This window comes from Dasypus novemcinctus, chromosome 3 (genome assembly GCF_030445035.2).
Source record: "Dasypus novemcinctus isolate mDasNov1 chromosome 3, mDasNov1.1.hap2, whole genome shotgun sequence".
NCBI lineage: Eukaryota > Metazoa > Chordata > Mammalia > Cingulata > Dasypodidae > Dasypus > Dasypus novemcinctus.
In genome coordinates, this window is record NC_080675.1 from 59,009,131 (window position 1) to 59,026,887 (window position 17,757).

Sequence of the window (17,757 nt, forward strand, 5' to 3'; positions counted from 1 at the left end):
GTCTGGTAACAAAGCAATAATTTTCTTTGTTTGCTCTTGGTATCTCAATGTAAGATTTATTCCTGTATAATTGCATGGAATTACCCAGAGCACATTCTTTAACCTGATTTCTCTTAGAAAAAATTGAATAAACCCACCTAAGCAGATAACCAAGGTTTATGTTTTTTTATTGCATCTGCCCAGCATCAATGAAACTTGAATCAACATGGAAAAGATAAAGCATACAGAATAGGAAAACTTGCTATATGTAGTATACATAGAACCATAGCAATTTTAAGCATTTAGAAAGTAAGTTCTATATTGAGTTTATATGGGTATTAAGATTTTTAACTATTCTACTTTCTGATTGTCTTAACGAGGAAAAGGAGAAATCACCTGAAGTTGATGGACAAATCCAGCATTAGGATTAATACAAAATCTTCTTTCTTGAACATAAGCAAAAGCATCTCTGACAGAAAAAGAAAATTAAGGACATGATGTTAAAATTATTTCATTAATTAAAATTGCTCTAAGCTTTATTTTTCTCATCTATAAGATGGGAATTATAATAATACCTATGTTGGAGGGCTAGTATGAGAATGGGAGATAAGTGTAAGTATCATGTAAGTACATACTCAAAATACTATCATAGGTTAACTGGTTCAATTAAATAAACAAATCATTTGTATTCAAATAATATTCCTTTAAGAGCTGCTATTTTTAAGCAAACTTTACCACTATCATTTAAACATAAGGATACCAAGTAAACTAAACGAGCATGTGCATGTCTACTATGTGTCAGACATGTGGGTGCAATGAAAGGAATGATGGGGAGATTGATAGGGGTCATATCATGTAAAGGTTCATTAGCCATGTTCAGAACTATTAAGGATCAGAAATCCTTGAGAGCTTTTTGGGGTAAGGTGATTCTATGAGATTTATATTTTGAAAAGATCACTCCAACTATATTGTGGAATGCAGAGAACAGAATAGACTGGAAAAAGATTAGATGTGTCCCCTATAGATACTACTGGAACTCTCCAAGGGGGACATTAATAGAGCTTGGATTTAGGGACATTAGAATGGTGATTAAAAGGGAGAAAAGAAAAAGTAACAACTGTACACTGATTAGGTTTCTTTTTTTTTTTTTTTAAAGATACATTTATTTATTTCTCTCCCCCCCCCCACACCCCAGTTGTCTGTTCTATTTGCTGTGTCTTGTTTCTTTGTCGCTTCTGTTGTTGTCAGTGGCACGGGAATCTGTGTCTCTTTTTGTTGCGTCATCTTGTTGTGTCAGCTCTCCGCGTGGTTGGCGCCATCCTTAGGCAGGCTGCACTTTCTTTTGCACTGGGCAGCTCTCCTTATGGGGCTCACTCCTTGTGCGTGGGGCTCCCCTACATGGGGGACACCCCTGTGTGGCAGGGCACTCCTTGCGCGCATCAGCACTGCGCATTGGCCAGCTCTGCACAGGTCAAGGAGGCCCAGGGTTTGAACCGCAGACCTCCCATGTGGTAGGCGGACACCCTATCCATTGGGCCAAGTCCGCTTCCCTAGGTTTCTTTTTTGTTTGGAGGTAAGAAGCACACGAGCACTCTCTTACCTCCAAAAAAATTATGTAGTATGCTTGGAAAATAAGATTTTAGATATGAAAGACTAGACTACACTGAAGTATGAACAGAAGCTCCAAATAAATCCCAGATAAATTTTCATCTAGCCAAATGCTGGAAAAAAAAAAAAAAATTAGCCTTTTAAAAATAAGGCAAGCAACTAACTTTTATGTTCAGGAATTTTTAAACTCAGACTAACCAATTCCCTAATTTTAAGTAAGTAGTTTTCCATGGGTTATTCCATCTAGCATACTGCCTTGGCTTTTAAAAATAATGACAGTAGCACTAGCCCCATAAAAATATTAGACTACACAAATTTATACAAGGAAGATATGCTATAGAGATTAAGAGACTAGCCATGGGATGCATATAAGGGCCTATCTAATCAAATATAACTGGATGACATAGTCAGGGGAATATTAATTTGAAATTCCCAAACCATCTCTATTAAGCTTCATTTTAATGAGGATCCAAATTGTGTCTATGTTTCAGAGTACTTTCTTACCTGTACTTCATTCCGAAAGTTTCCATAATGTACGCAATAACAAAGGCAGCACTGAAGAAAGGGAAAAATTGTTTTAGACAAATAGAAAACAAACACCATTAGTTAAAAGATAGGGGGAAAAGTCTAACTTCATACCTCCTGGAGATCCCTGCATTTCCATGGACAAGAACTTTTCCTGAAAAGTGAGAAATAGTCATTTTGATAGAAAAACGCCTGAATAACAGCAGCTAAAATATATTAAAACCATATATTACATCACAGTAAAATAAATCTTTTCATAAAGATTTAATATCATATATACACCACTTAATTTATTTACATTAACTGTGTAGAGATTTACAACAGACTCTATGGCTGAAGATTTAAAGCTGAATATGCAAGAGACTTAAAGAGCATATGAAAACAGTTGTCTAGAGATATTTAAGAAAGCCTACCCAAATGAAACAAATAGTTGGGAAAATACAAATTTGGGGATATTCTATTACACATCATTACAATAGCCATATTCTCCATTTTAGGCAAATACAAACTAAGAAAATAATGATAACAAATAAATAATCTCCTGAAAATAAGCATAGCTAAATAAAGGAAATATTATTTACCTCCAGTTTGAAAGCTCCCATCAATAAATTCTTTAGTCTGAAGGCAAAAGACAATGGCTTATAATAAAACATGTGGATCAACATTAAGCATAAAATATAAACTGTGAAACAAAATACATTGAAGATTAGTAAATTTTCTAATTTATATGAATGAAAATTATCTTTATTCAAGAAGTTCCAAAGTACTACAAATATAACTCACATAATTTTAAAATATCATACAGGAGCTAAAGTTTAATATGAATTTGAATTTAATAAATTCAAAATGTGATTTCTCATATACTGAGATTACAAAAAAGTTTTGACAAATAATTCATTTTCTTTAAAAATAATCCCACAATTTCAATCAAAACAAACCAAAGAATGGGCAATTAGAACCACAATTAAGGTATCAAATCATAAATTTAAATATTAAAATACTGATACTGACCATTGGAAAAAAACGTATTATATTTTCAACTGGATTATCTGCAATATCCAAGACTAAATATCTGAAAATAGAGTATTTTTGTGGTTAGTACAATTTGAAACAACACTCTATTTATATATAAAAAATGTAACTGAAAATTTTTTGGCAACTGTGAAAAAAATGCAAAACAACTTTCAAAGTCTCATATTTTAAAAAGCTGGGTCATGGATTTTAGGTTGTTTGAAGACACAGCATTTAAAGCCTTAAATAACATGTTAACATTTCTCTGATATTTTAATATTTTTAAAAATCCATTTTTTGGTCTTTTTTTAATATTACATTAAAAAAATATGAGGTCCCCATATAACCCCCACCCCCTTCCCCCTACTCCTCCCCCCATAACAACAATCTCCTCCATCATCATGAGGCATTTATTTCATTTGGTGACTACATCTCTGAGCACCACTGCACCTCATGGTCAATGATCCACATCATAGCCCTCACTCTCCCACATTCCACCCAGTGAGCCATAAAAATCCATTTCTTAAACTAAGAAAAACCACTAACAGGAAGACTCAGAAAATATAAAAAGATAGTCTTTTTCATCCTTCCTGTTATTCTTCTATTTCTAACAACTTCCCTAGAACTAGATTCTTTTCTACGTGGCCCTGTGACTCCTCCACACAACCCTACAAAGAACAATTGAGATGAAAGCCTGAAGACTGGAAGAGGAAGTGCTCATAAAAATAGAAGGTAGGGAGAAGAGGATGTGGCTCAAGCAATTGGGCTCCCGTCTACCATATGGGAGGTCCCGGGTTTGGTTCCTGGGGCCTCCTGGTGAAGGCAAGCTGATGCAACAAAAAAGAGACAATAGAGGAAAGACGAGAAACACAACAAACCAGGGAGTGAAGTGACTCAAGCAACTGAGTGCCTCTCTCCCATTCATAAGGTCCTGGGATCAGTTCCCAGTGCCTCCTAAAGAGAAAGACATGAAAAAGACAAGCAGACACAGAACACATAGCAAATGGACACAGAGAGTGGATAGCGAGCACAAGTGGCAAGGCGGGGAGGAAGGGGGCAATAAATAAAACAAATATTTAAAAAACCAAAAGCAAAAACAGAAGGTAGTGGTCTAATGGAACTATTAGTCAAATGTGTTCAGTTTGAATTCATCTTCAGTAAAGAAAAAGCAGCTAAGAGACCACCTGTCCTGGAATTTTATACTTAGGCTTATTTTATTTAGTGAGAAACTTCTATTTCTTTTTTTCTTATTTTTTTTGAAATAAAAACTTCCATTTCTAACCTATTGAGGATTTAGTTATATTAATATAAGTAAAGGAAATTAACTAAGTTATGAAATTAAGGTCAATGTTGCTTAAAAAATTACAGTTCTTTAATAATCATTTAGGTGGTTAGAAAATAACTTTCAACAAATTCAGCCCTTATCACAGAAAAAGTGAAGCTCAGGATCTGAGGAACATCCAATATAAACACAAGGATTCTAACAATGACTATTATAAAGTGATTAGGTAGACTTAGATGTTATACAAAATACTGCTTCAGGAGGGAAGATGTTAAATCAGAGTCAAACTCAAAACATTTTACGGTATGGCACTTTGAATGTCAAGAACTACTTCTAGAACTATCAATCAAAAGAAGTCTGTATTCTAAGTCTAGGGAGAAGGGGTCTTTCCTTTAGGATAAAGAACCTGCACCCAGAACATTAATAACTAAAAACAGAAATTCTATACAAATTAGAAATGTATAGAATGTGGTATTTTTAAAATTCCTTTTTTAAAGATTTTTTTTTAAAAATTTACTTTATTTATCCCCCCCTTCCCCCAGAAGGTTCACTCATGTCTACTCATTGCTCATTTGCTTGCCTTCTCCAGGAGGCACCAAGAACCTAACCCAGGACCAGCACACGAGAGGTGAGTGCCCAACAGGCATAGTCACATCTGCTCCCCAAGGGCTGCTGCATCTGCTGGCTGCTCATTACGGCAGGGGCGATATTTAGCTCTATTGCATTGGGAGGTGGTGTCTAGCTCTGTCATGTTGGGAGGTGGCATCTAGCTCTGTTGCATCAGAAGATGGCATCTAGCTGTTGCAGCAGGGGTGGCATCTAGCTCTGTTGTGTCAGGAGGCAACAGCTAGCTCTGATATGCTGGGAGGCGGTGTCTGCTCATCTTCTTTTAGGAAGCACCAAGACCCAACCCAGGAACTCCCAGGTAGTAGGCAGGTGCCCAAGTGGTTAAGCCACATCTGCTTCCCTAGAATGTGGTATTTTAAAATACAACATTCTCATTTTCTTTAGTATACAAAAGTCTTTATTGTCTATATACATATATACATATACAACAAAAAGATTTATAAAAGGGGATATACACAAATGTTGAAGTGTTTTCTCTGGATTATGGAATTACGGATGATTTTAAAATATTTTTCTTGGTGTCTTTATTTCCCAAAATATCCATGGAGAACAAGTATTTCCTTTACAATTAAAAAATAAATTTTTTATTACACTATAGACACTACTTTTTTAAAAACTAGTTTTTATTAACTGAAAAATACATGCACATGGTCAAATAATTCTAAAAGTAACAAAGCATATATAAAGAAAAACTGGTCCATCTATCATCCCAGACTTTAAATTTCCTTTCTCAGAAGCAACTACTATGACATTTCTAGTTTATTACTCCAGAAATTTTCTGTGTATATACAAGTATATGCCTAATATATATTTATATATATTTTAAAACATATTGTAAGTATAACACTTAGTTCTGAACCTTGGCTTTTTATTCATGTAGTCAATCTTGGAGATCATTCTATAACAATGACATGGTTACATACATTAATACAAAACAATAAATACAATCATTATTTTTTTAAACTTTATTTTGTACATTTAATAATTGTAAATATAAGCAGTATTAAAAAATAAGAAAACACAGCTGAATAAAAACATACATTTCCCAATTAAATGTACTGTATTGGATACATACAATTTTTTAAAAAATCATACAATATATTACACAATATATTTGGTCCATAGTAATGCACTCATACAGTATTTATCCTTCTATGGCTGGACTGCTTCACTTAACATATGTTATCCATATTCATCCATGTTGTCACATGCTTTATGACTTCATTTCTTCATATAGCTATATAATATTCTATCGTGTGATTATCCATTCATTGATTGATGGACACCTGGGTTGTTTCCAACTTTTGGCAATCGTGAATAATGCTGCTATAAACATCAGTGTGCAGACGTCTGTTCATGTCACTGCTCTCAGTTCTTCCGGGTATATACCCAGGATGGGTATTGCAGGGTCATGTGGCAAGTCTATATTCAACTTCTTTAGGGACTGCCAAACAGTCCTTCACAGTGGCTGTACCATTCTGCATTCCCACCAACAGTGAATAAGTGTTCCTATCTCTTCACATTCTCTCAAACACTTGTAGTTCTCTGTCTTTTTAATAGTGGCCATTCTGATAGGTGTGAAATGATATCAAATTACAGTTTTGATTTGCAGTTGCCAAATCATTATGGATGTTGAGCATTTCTTCATGTGTGTTTTTTTTTGTCACTTGTATTTCTTCTTTAGACAAATGTCTATTCAAGTCTTTTGTTCATTTTTTAATCAGGTTGTCTTTTTATCGTTGAGTTGTAACACCTCTGTATATATCCTAGATATTAAACCCTTATCGGATATGTGATTTCCAAATACTTTCTCCCACTGAACTGGCTGGCTTTTTACCCTTTTGACAAAGTCCTGTGAAGTGCAAAAATGTTCAATTTGAGGAGGTTCCATTTCCCTATTTTTCTTTTGGTGCATGTGTTTGGGTGTAAGGTCCAAGAAACCACCACCTACTACAAGGTCTTGAAGATGTTTCCTTAAATTTTTTTCTAGTAGTTTTATGGTCCTGGCTTTTTTATGTAGGTCTTGGATTCCTTTTACGTTGATTCTTGTATAGGGAGTGAGACAAGGGTCCTCTTTCATTCTTTTGGTTATAGATATCCAGTTGTCCCAGCACCATTTGTTGAAGAAACTGGTAGGTTTGTCAAAAACCAGTTGATCATATAGGTGAGGGTTTATTTCTGGATTCTCAATTCTATTCCACTAATTGACATGTCTATCTTTATGCCAGTACCAAGCTGTTTAGACCACTGAAGCTTTGTAGTATGTTTCAAAGTCAGGCAGTGAATACCTCCCATGTCCCTCTTTTTTTTAGAATGCTTTTGGCTATTTGGGTGCACTTTCCCTTCCAAATGAATTTTGTAATTGCCTTTTCTAAGTCTGTAAAGTAGGCTATCAGAATTTTGATTGGTATTGCATTTAATCTATAAAGTAATTAGCATTACTTTTAATACATGTTTTTCTATATAAAATATTTTATATAGAATATTTTAATATTAAATATTAATATATTAAAAATAATTGAACATATATCTTCCTAGAGAGATATTCAAGGAAGAATTAATAGTAGCTGCCATTCAAGAGAGAAGCAGGGTGGCTGGGTTTAGAGGAGGAAAGAGACTTCCATTATGTACTGTATGTATGCTTTGACTTTTATATCATGTGTAATATATTCTTCATTTGATAAATGAAGGGAAAATAAACAAAATTTAAAAGCATTTATCATTTTTCTTTTAGGATAAATGAGACACCAATTTTACTCCATCAGACTGGGAAAAGTTAAAAATGTTTTATAACCTGGCATGGTGAGGTACTACAAAAAGTCACTCTTAAAACACTTGAGAGTGGGAAAGTAAATTGATACAACTCTCTGGATGGCAGCCTATAAAATCGATTATACTTTAAAATGTTCATATTCTTTGATGCAGTAATTCCTTGTCAATAAACTTATCCTAGAGACAGAATCACATATAATGCAATGGGATATTCACTATAAGCTATACATGCAAAAGTCTGAAAATGAACTAAATGTTCATCAATAGGACACTGATAGAACACATTTTAGTAGAGCCATAAAATGAATTACAATGTAACTAAAAAACAATAAGGCAGCTCTACATGCACTGATATGATGAATTAATCTCCATAAAATATAAAGTAAAAAAAAAATTTCAGTGTAAAACACAAAACTAAATGAAAGTTTATATATAGGATTATGCTTGTATATGTAACACATAACTCTGGAAGGATACTCAGGAAGAGGTAATGTTGGATGTTTATAGAGAGGGGAATTGTAAAAAGCTAAACATTTTTAACATAATTTATTTTTAAAATCATGTATTGTGTGGTCCCCATCTACACAAAACAGATATGTACAGAATAAAGTCTGATAGTATAAACTTAAAATAAAAACACTAGCTACTTTGCTGCTCTCAACACAAATCATAGCAAAAATTCTTACCTAAATAATTGCTGAAAGTTTGGTTTAATGAAGTTTGCTTCAATATTTTGTCTTATGCATATTATATGGGTTATTCCATGTTTCTGTAGTATAGGTAGCTATAAAAAGGGAGGGAGAGGGAAGAGAAAAATTTTAAATAGTAAACAATATCTTACTATAACACAGCTCTTTGAAAATACATAAGACCCAACATAAGAAATAGTACAGCCACATCTGAGCCTTAAGCTTGGTTAAAGCTAATTTTATAAAAATATAACTGAAGTAATTAGCAAGATCATCCAAAGGTTAAAAAGGGTATTATATATATCTAGACACGACCTTAAAGAAAATCTACTTGGGAAATTCAGTGTAAAACACAAAAATAAAATTAAAGTTTATATATAGATTATGCTTGTATATATAACACATAACTCCGGAAGGATACTAAGGAAGAGGTAATGGTGGATGCCTATAGGCAAGGGAATTGTATCTATAATAGAAGATCAAGGTGCAGGGAAACCTGCTTTTTAGTAGTGGTAAAAAGCATAACACTGGAGTCATAAAAGCCCAAGCTTTAAAATGGTAGTTATATACTTGGACTATAACCTTTGTTCTTTAGAGGGCGACTACTAAGACATACAAGAGTTAAATTACTAAATAATTCAACATCACTACCTACTTAATAGCAATACCAGAGCACAAACCTCTAGACTACCACTCCTTCCAGTATGCTTTTTTCTACTACAAACAATAATTTATTCATACAATTAGAGATGCAAATCAAACCTTTCAGTTTCAAACTTCTTCTAAAGTTAAAAATGGTAACTCCAAAGAATGAACAAATCATGCTGTTAAGAGGAATCAGATATAAAGACCTTGTATTTCTAAGACACTTCCAGCTTATAATCCTATATATTTAATTCCCATTTCTGCACTAAGTAGTTCAAAACAAAAAATAACAATAAAAAAAGAAATAATAACCCAAAAGGATACTAATAATTCATGAGCAGTAGTAATAAAGAAAAATACATATCTTTTTCAAAAGTTTTAAAAGTTAATTTCTATAGCAAGTTTTCTTATATCTGCCTTTCCTTGAACCTGAGCAAATGTTATGTAGGTTAATGTTATATTATGTTACTAACAGGCAAAAAAAACCCAAAAACCAAAAACATTGCTAAGTGAAAGAAACCAGATGCAAGTATTATATGATTCTGTTTATATAAAATGTAAATAAAAATCAATTTATAAAGATGGAATTAGATTGGTGGTTATGTAGGGCTGGGGAAGGACAGAGGGATTGAGGGGTGACTGCTAAGGGGTGCAGAGTTTTAGTTTTTGGAGTAATGAAATTTTTCTAAAATTTTTTGTGGTGATGAATGCCCAATACTGTGATCATACTAAAAGCCACTGATTGTTTAAAAAAAAAAAAAAATCATGAGATATGGTAAAGAAAAATTACTATGGTTTTCAACAGTTTTATATGTTAATTTCTGCAGCACCTTTTCCTATGTCTGGCATAGATTAGGATTCAGTCATTTTTATATTTCTTAAGGAGATCCTTAAGGGAAATAAGTATTTAGGGTAGAATTAATCATCAACATATCTTATTCATATTTATGTCAACCCTTCAAAATAAACTAATTCAATGTTCATTCTTTCATTTAAACTTGATCTATCAAGTTTAAATCTATTTAACCTATGCCTGGCATAGATTAGGATTCAGTCATTTTTATATTTCTTAAGGAGATCCTTAAGGCAAATAAGTATTTAGGGTAGGATTAATCATCAACATATCTTATTCACATTTATGTCAACCCTTCAAAATAAACTAATTTGATGTTCATTCTTTCATCTAAACTTGATCTATCAAGTTTAAATCTATTTAACCTATCTATTATATATTTATTTAAACTATTTTATTAATGTGAGAAACTAAAGATGACATCTATAATTATAAATAAAAACCTGTTTTATCAAGCATGAAGGCAAATTAGAATATTACTAAATAAAAAACAAACTCAAAATAGAACCCAAAGGTAATAGCAAACAGAATATTTTGTACTTTTCAATGGATTTTTATATAAAGCAAATTATGACTTTATCTAATACAATAGATAAACTTACAAAAAGAAATAGCTTAGTTACAAAGAACCTAAACTTGTCCCTTTCATTAAAACTATACTTGAATGTAATGAAAGGCTTAAGAAAATGAGGCTTTGAAAAGGAGTTTATTCCCTAAAGTTTCTTTATGCCCATTATTATTATTATTATTACTATTTCTGAAGAAAGATAATGTTAAGTTAGTAAAAGAAATATGGGCTATACTATGGTGATTCAGAGTGGGCTATATTAAATTTTGCCATAGTACAAACAAGGTCTTTTTTCTAAGGCTCATAAGATCATGGTATAAAAGAGGTTGTGAAAAAAGACAGACTTGCAAACAAATTACTTGTAAGGTAATGTGATATATACTATAATAATAATATGGGGGCATTTTTAGGACTTGGAATTATCCTAAATGACATTGCAATGACAGATACCGGACATTATATATCCTGCCATAACCTACCAAAATGAGTGGGAGAGAGTGTAAACTACAATGTAAATCATAACCCATGCTGTGCAGCAGTGTTCCAAAATGTGTTCATCAATTGCAATGAATGTACAACACTAATGAAAGAAGTTGTTAATGTGGGGAAAAGTGGGAGGTGTGGGGAGTGGCGCATATGAGAATCCCTTATATTTTTTTATGTAACATTTTATGTAATTTAAGTATCTTTTAAAAGTAAATTAAAAATATATTTAAAACAAAAAAAATCCAAAAAACCCAAAATGTATGTTTGCAGTAAAAGATCCCTGCTAACAACAACCAACTGTATTTAAATGGGTCTTACTGAAGTAAGGTGATCATGATACTAGAAATATTTTAAACAGTGAGTACAATAGGGCTACAATAACTTTACTGTTAATAAAAATTACAGAAGAAAAAAATTACTATAATAAGCGCAGTGAGAATAGAAAAAGCAAATCATCTGGAAACCATCTTTAAGTCCAGTATTTGGTGAATACTACTTTATTTGGGCAATAACTTTTTTTGTGTTTATCATTTAAGTGTCAGTTATCCATAGTTACCTTTTCCTAATATTTTTACTAACTCCCCACCTTTCCAACCTAGCTGTGTAAGGTCATAGCTCAGTAGTCAAAATACTTTCTACTTTAAGAAGGAGCAACTCTTAAAAATTTCCAATCTCCTAAAATTTGTAAACCTATCAAGTTATATTATGAATATTTAAGAGTCTACAGTTATTACAAAAGTTACTGTAGATAGATAGATAGATCACGATTTAAGAATACTGACTTCTAAATAGCCAAGGTACTGGAGAAAATATTTGTTGATACTGGGTTTCTAATTCAAAGAGAATGAGTAGCATTTTCATAAGCAAAGAAATATTAGCATGGATTAAATCCTCTGGGAAGGGATAACATTACTACATATATTAAAATGATATTCTACCCATTTTAGCTGTGTAACTGAGAAGCCCATTAATTTAGTTTGATCATAAAGGACATCTACACAGTGCAATATTTGCCAACCTGAAGCACCGAGAACTCTAAAGTCTGCAAAAACAGAATTAAGATTTTAGTCACTTTCAATTAAAATACATACATAAACACGCACACACACTTACCTTTCATAAGGAAAATTTAACTAAATTATTAAATTTCCTTATTTTGGGCTTTAATTATATTTCATTGTTCAGATGCTATGATTAGCCATTACTAATTACTAATAGATGTCTAATATTTTAGAACATAAATTTGATTAAAAAATCTTTCAAACACATGGATTTCATGAGAAAAATAAAATATTAGAATTCATGTGTGATTTGTGGTTTTCAATTTAGACTTCCTAAAACAGAACTCTACTAAAAAACTTACCCCAGAAATGTTGGTTAATAAAATCCCTTGCTGAACCTAACCTAAAGTTCATACCTTGCTCTTCATAGCAGATGAATATGGGCCTAAAAACAATCCAGGTAAAATTTCCTAGAAAAAAAATTGAGATATATATTGTCAGTAAAGGAAATCTTTATATGTACCATATAACTAGATTTGTGGAGGGTTTTCATATTTGTTACAATAATTTTCTCAAAAGTTTATTAAAGAGTATTTCGTAGCCACAGTGAGCAAATCCAGATGTGTTTTAAAATATCAACTGAGACATTAAAAAAGTAAATTTTTACCTTTTGACAGAGTCTTAACAATTTAGTTCTCAGTCTTGATATATCATTCCCTGGGTACTAATATAGTGTAACCCTTCTTAGTTTTAAAAGACATCATAATTATTTGGGTATAGGTCCAAGTTCTATCACCTTCTTCTGGGTAGAAATTATGTTTTACTAATTTTATTCTCCATAGCATCAAGTAAAATGCCTCATAAGTACTCGCATATTTTTTTTAAAATAAATTTTCACTACAAGAGAAAGGAACAGTTTTTTAGAAGTCAAGGGAGTCCAAGGAACAGAAGACATGGCTTGATCCTAAGGCTGATAGATTTGATTGTAAATGGTAAAATAAAAAAAAAATTTAAAAAAAAGGGATTAGCTATCATTTTAATTCTTTTCAAGTCTTTCTTCTAGAAGACCTAATTATGGAAGTTGACTAGAAATCAGACACAAAGATGAGCAGTTAACTCTCCTGAATATCTAAACAAAGAAATACAGAAGACAAGTGGCATTTAAAGCTAATATATAAAGCTAAGTAATGAAAGTATAAGGATACTTTCAAAAGGAATACAAATACAGTATCCAATTATTCAGATAAAGAAAAAGCATGTGATTCCTTTAGCACATACATGTAATATATGTCCCTGATTATAATCTAAGAAAGAATGGCAACAATTCATTTTTCCATCTTTTTAAGATCCAAGGAAACTTTAAATTGGTGAATATTATTTATTAGTGATACACCTACAGATTACGAGTCAGCAAATCTCAAGTCCGTTACAAAATGCGGTCAAGTTATTTAATAGTAATATCAAAGATAACAAAACAGGTAGGCCTGGACAAATACAAAACTGTCATACCTGCATCTCTCGTCTCATAGGATAGGTCCACTCCTTAAAAATGGAAGGAAAACATAGGAATAAAAGTAAATAACATTGTGAAAATGTCAATCAGTTTAACCTTAAAGATGTGACATACAAATGTGTGGATATTTAAAAATTACATTATACATTAAGAACTTTCTATAAAACAGTAGATACAGTTGGTTTCACAAAACACCTCAAAATTTTAAGTATCGAGAAACAAAGATTAGTGATGACAGCACAATTCTATGAAGAAACCGAGAAAGTATACACTTTGAATGGATTGTATAAAACATGGAACTGTATTTTTAACACATAAGGTAAAAATGTTATACATCTGTAATGGAAAAAGAGTAATGGTAGTTAAAATATATATTAAGGAACAGATATGGCTTAAGTTGTTGAGTGCCCGCCTCCCACATGGGAGGTCCCAGGTTTGGTTCCCAGAAGACGAAACAGAACAATAAGCAGATATTAAGCAAAAATGAGCAGACAACGAGCAAAAAACAAAGCAAAACAAAACTCAAAAAGCAGACAACGAGGAAAAATAGACTAGCAAGAAGCAGATGTGGCTCAAGCAGTTTAACGCACACCTCCCATATGGGAAATCCCAGGTTCGGTTCCTGGTGCCCCCTAAGAGAGAAATAAACAAAAGAACAACAACAACAAAAAAAAATGAGCAAAAACAAGCAAACAGACAAGGGAGCCATCTTGGGAATGAAGTTCGGATACATGCTACAACATGGATGAACTTTGAAAACATTATGCTAAGTGATATAAGTCAGACATAAAAGGATAAAAATTGTATGATTCCCCTTTTATGGAATATCTAAAACATGAAAATTAATGGTCAAAAAGTAGACTAGAAGTTACTAGGGGCTGGGGGGACAGGATATGAGGAGTTATTGGTTAACAGAGTTTCTGTTCCAGTGATGAAAAATTTTGGAAACAGATATTGATGGTTGTACACATTGTAATTATCATTAATGCCAATGAACTATATACTTAAAAGTGGTTAAGGGGAAACGGACTTTGGCCCAGTGGTTAGGGCGTCCGTCTACCACATGGGAGGTCCGCAGTTCAAACCCCGGGCCTCCTTGACCCGTGTGGAGCTGGCCATGCGCAGTGCTGATGCGCGCAAGGAGTGCCCTGCCACACAGGGGTGTCCCGCACGTAGGGGAGCCCCACGCGCAAGGAGTGCGCCCGTGAGGAAAGCCGCCCAGCGTGAAAAGAAAGTGCAGCCTGCCCAGGAATGGCCCCGCCCACACTTCCCGTGCTGCTGACGACAACAGAAGCGGACAAAGAAACAAGACGCAGCAAACAGACACAGAGAACAGACAACCAGGGGAGGGGGGGAAATTAAATAAATAAATCTTTAACCAAAAAAAAAAAAAAAAAGTGGTTAAAACAGCAATTTCATGTTATATATATTTTAGTACAAATAAAATCTCTTTGAATACATAGGAAGATCTAACAAAAGAGTGAAATAGACATGCACACACAAACGCAAGAAAGCACAAACCTGGGAAAGTTCTTGAGCAATGAAACAGAGGGTTTCTGCTGAGAACATCTGCTGATCTCTCATGGCCCTGTATTTTTCTGGGGTTTTTTTTGCTTTTTTTTTTTAGATATTATGTACCCAAATCTGAATGTAAAGCTCATTGAATTTTTATAAAAATATACAGTCATATAAACGTATGCATAAATGTATACACCACCCAGGTGTATACACCACCCACCAAGATCACATCATCCCAGAAGGTTCCTGTATGCCGCTTTCCAGTCAATACTCTGTTCTCCAGAGTGGTGGCTTTTATCACCATTCATTAGCTTTGCCTGTTCTTGAAAGTCATATAAACATTACAGTAGTAATATCTTGTGTCTAGCTAATCTAATTAACGTCAATGAGATTCAACCATGTTCTTGTACCTGTCAGTAAATTGTTCCTATGTATTGCTGTGTAGTATACTATTGTATGACTTGTCCAGGATTTACTCATTCTCCTATTGGTGAAGATTTAAATAGCTTTCAGTTTTTGGCCTCTATGAATAAAGGTGTTATGAAATTTCTTTTACTTGGTGGACATACACATGGAATTGCTGGGGCACAGGGTAGGTTTATGTTTGGTAAACTAGGCACCACCAAATGTTTTCAAAAACCAATTTAAACTCCCACCAGCAAACACGGGAGTTCCAGTTTTCCACATCCTCACGAGGGCCTTATTTTAAATGGAACTGTTCATGTGAAACATAAGATAAAGTCTAGGACCCGCTAAAGATGGAAAGTCAGATGAAAACCAAAAAGCTGGAACTCCAAAAGGTAACTCCCTCAGTGAAAGATAAAATAGGGAGGGGAAAAACAAAAAACACCTCATTTCCATAGAGGTGAGGACTCTTTCCTTTCTTAGCTTTGGGGCTGGGTAGAAAGTACTAATGTGGCCTTCATTCAAGCTTAGAGTTATAATTCAATTATCTATGTGAGTCCATGACAATTTAAACACTGGTGGTACTGGGTAAACAATGCTCCTGGGTTCATGGGAGAAGCAAATGCAATTTCTGTCTGAAAGAACACACCTTAAACCTAGATAAGAAATAATTCACCTATATACAGTTCCAATGAGCCACCTTGAGAAGCAGAAAGCAATCACACCCACGAGACTGCAGATATTACAATTAACAATGAAAAATATATAAAACATACATTTAAACAAATGACTGAATATCAGAAGTATGATCAGAGATTGAGGAGCTACTTTTAAAAGAGTCAAAGATATGCAATATCACCCATATTCATATTTCACATGAGGTTTCACTGTTATACAGTCCCAAGTTTCATTTTTTAGCTTTCCTTTTAGGAATATATATGTCAAGTAATATATATATAGACATTCCCTTTCAACTACTATCATACCTATATAATAGCTCTGCTAGTTACAAAGTCTATGATGTGCTAAAGACTTTTTATAAAATATAAATACAAATAAACTAGAAAGAAGGAAAGAGAATAGCAGCTATTAATATGTACAGCAGGGGAAACAAAGATTGAGAGATGATGAGGTTTTTAAAAAAATTACTATTATTGTAATAATGAAAACATTCTAATGATGATTGAATTGATGGAATGCATAAGTATGTGATTATACTAAATACCAATGATTGTACACTTTGCATGAATTCATGCTTTAATATGTATCAATAAAATTGATTTGTTTTAAAAAGTCAAACAGAATATGTAGAAACTAAAAATAACTGAAATTTAAAATCACTGGAAAAGTTAATCAAAAAACAGGACACAGAAAAACAGACTCTGTGAAATGGGAAACAGAACTGAAGAAATTTAGAAGAAATTCAGCATAGAGAAACAGAGTTAGAAAATATGAGCAATTAATAGAAATTTAAGACAGAATAAGGGAGAGAATATATGGAAGGTACCATATATTAAAACATCTCTCAGGTTCTCTCCATACAAACACAATTATGTGATCTATAAAACTGCATTTGGGTCTTATTAAAATTTTTTATAAAAATGTTCAAAGATCAGCAAATAAATGCACTAATTAAGATACAGGCTATCAACATTAGATAAAATAAAAACTTAATTCTTATCATCAGAAGGATCAGTGGGTTGAAACATGTAACTTTCAGAAATAGCAAGAGAGAATACAAATTTTACATGGGGTAGAGGTGGGGAAAGGCAGTTTGCACGGGGAAAAATCATCAGAATACTACACATGAGATGAAACATTTCACAAAACAGAAAAATTAGTATTACTTTCTCATGAAATCCCAAAAAAGTAGACTGCTCCAGAATAGGACCTTTTCCTTTAGTTCCCACACCTAGCTCAAGCTTTGCTTAAACCAAAGGAACAGCGAGAAAATGAGAGTTTTACTGGAATAAAAATGAGAGGATTAGTGGAAAATGGGGAGGCAGAAGGTAATTTCAAGTAAGATACTGCTGAATCAATGATTCCTAAACCCAGTGGCACATCAGAATTGTCTGGTGAGCTTTATACTATTATCATTTTTAAAAGTTAGGTTCCATCCCAGACCAATTAAATGTGATTCAGTGGTGGTAGGGACCAGGCCTGGGAATTTTTTAAAAGTTCCTGAGTGATTTTACTCTACAATCAGGATTTAAAAAGTACCATTCTCAAAAAAATAAATAAAAATAAAACAAAAAATAAAACCTAGGAGATCCTC

At 33.1% G+C, this 17,757-nt stretch overlaps 1 protein-coding gene across 2 annotated transcripts in view; it reads right to left on the minus strand.

Annotated features, from left to right (window-relative positions):
- STYX (serine/threonine/tyrosine interacting protein) overlaps nucleotides 1-17,757 on the minus strand; it is a 29,951-nt gene that overhangs the window by 9,014 nt on the left and 3,180 nt on the right. The window contains exons 2-9 of one of the 2 annotated variants that reach the window (XM_004449342.3): nucleotides 13,556-13,588; nucleotides 12,463-12,516; nucleotides 8,491-8,588; nucleotides 3,124-3,184; nucleotides 2,694-2,730; nucleotides 2,227-2,266; nucleotides 2,092-2,142; nucleotides 376-448 (exon numbers count right to left, since the gene is read on the minus strand). In XM_004449342.3, the coding sequence (XP_004449399.1) occupies nucleotides 376-448; nucleotides 2,092-2,142; nucleotides 2,227-2,266; nucleotides 2,694-2,730; nucleotides 3,124-3,184; nucleotides 8,491-8,588; nucleotides 12,463-12,516; nucleotides 13,556-13,588 (447 nt within the window). Of the gene's footprint in view, nucleotides 1-375; nucleotides 449-2,091; nucleotides 2,143-2,226; nucleotides 2,267-2,693; nucleotides 2,731-3,123; nucleotides 3,185-5,637; nucleotides 7,162-8,490; nucleotides 8,589-12,462; nucleotides 12,517-13,555; nucleotides 13,589-17,757 lie in introns of those variants that run through there. The other variant, XM_058293422.2, reaches the window with a different exon arrangement.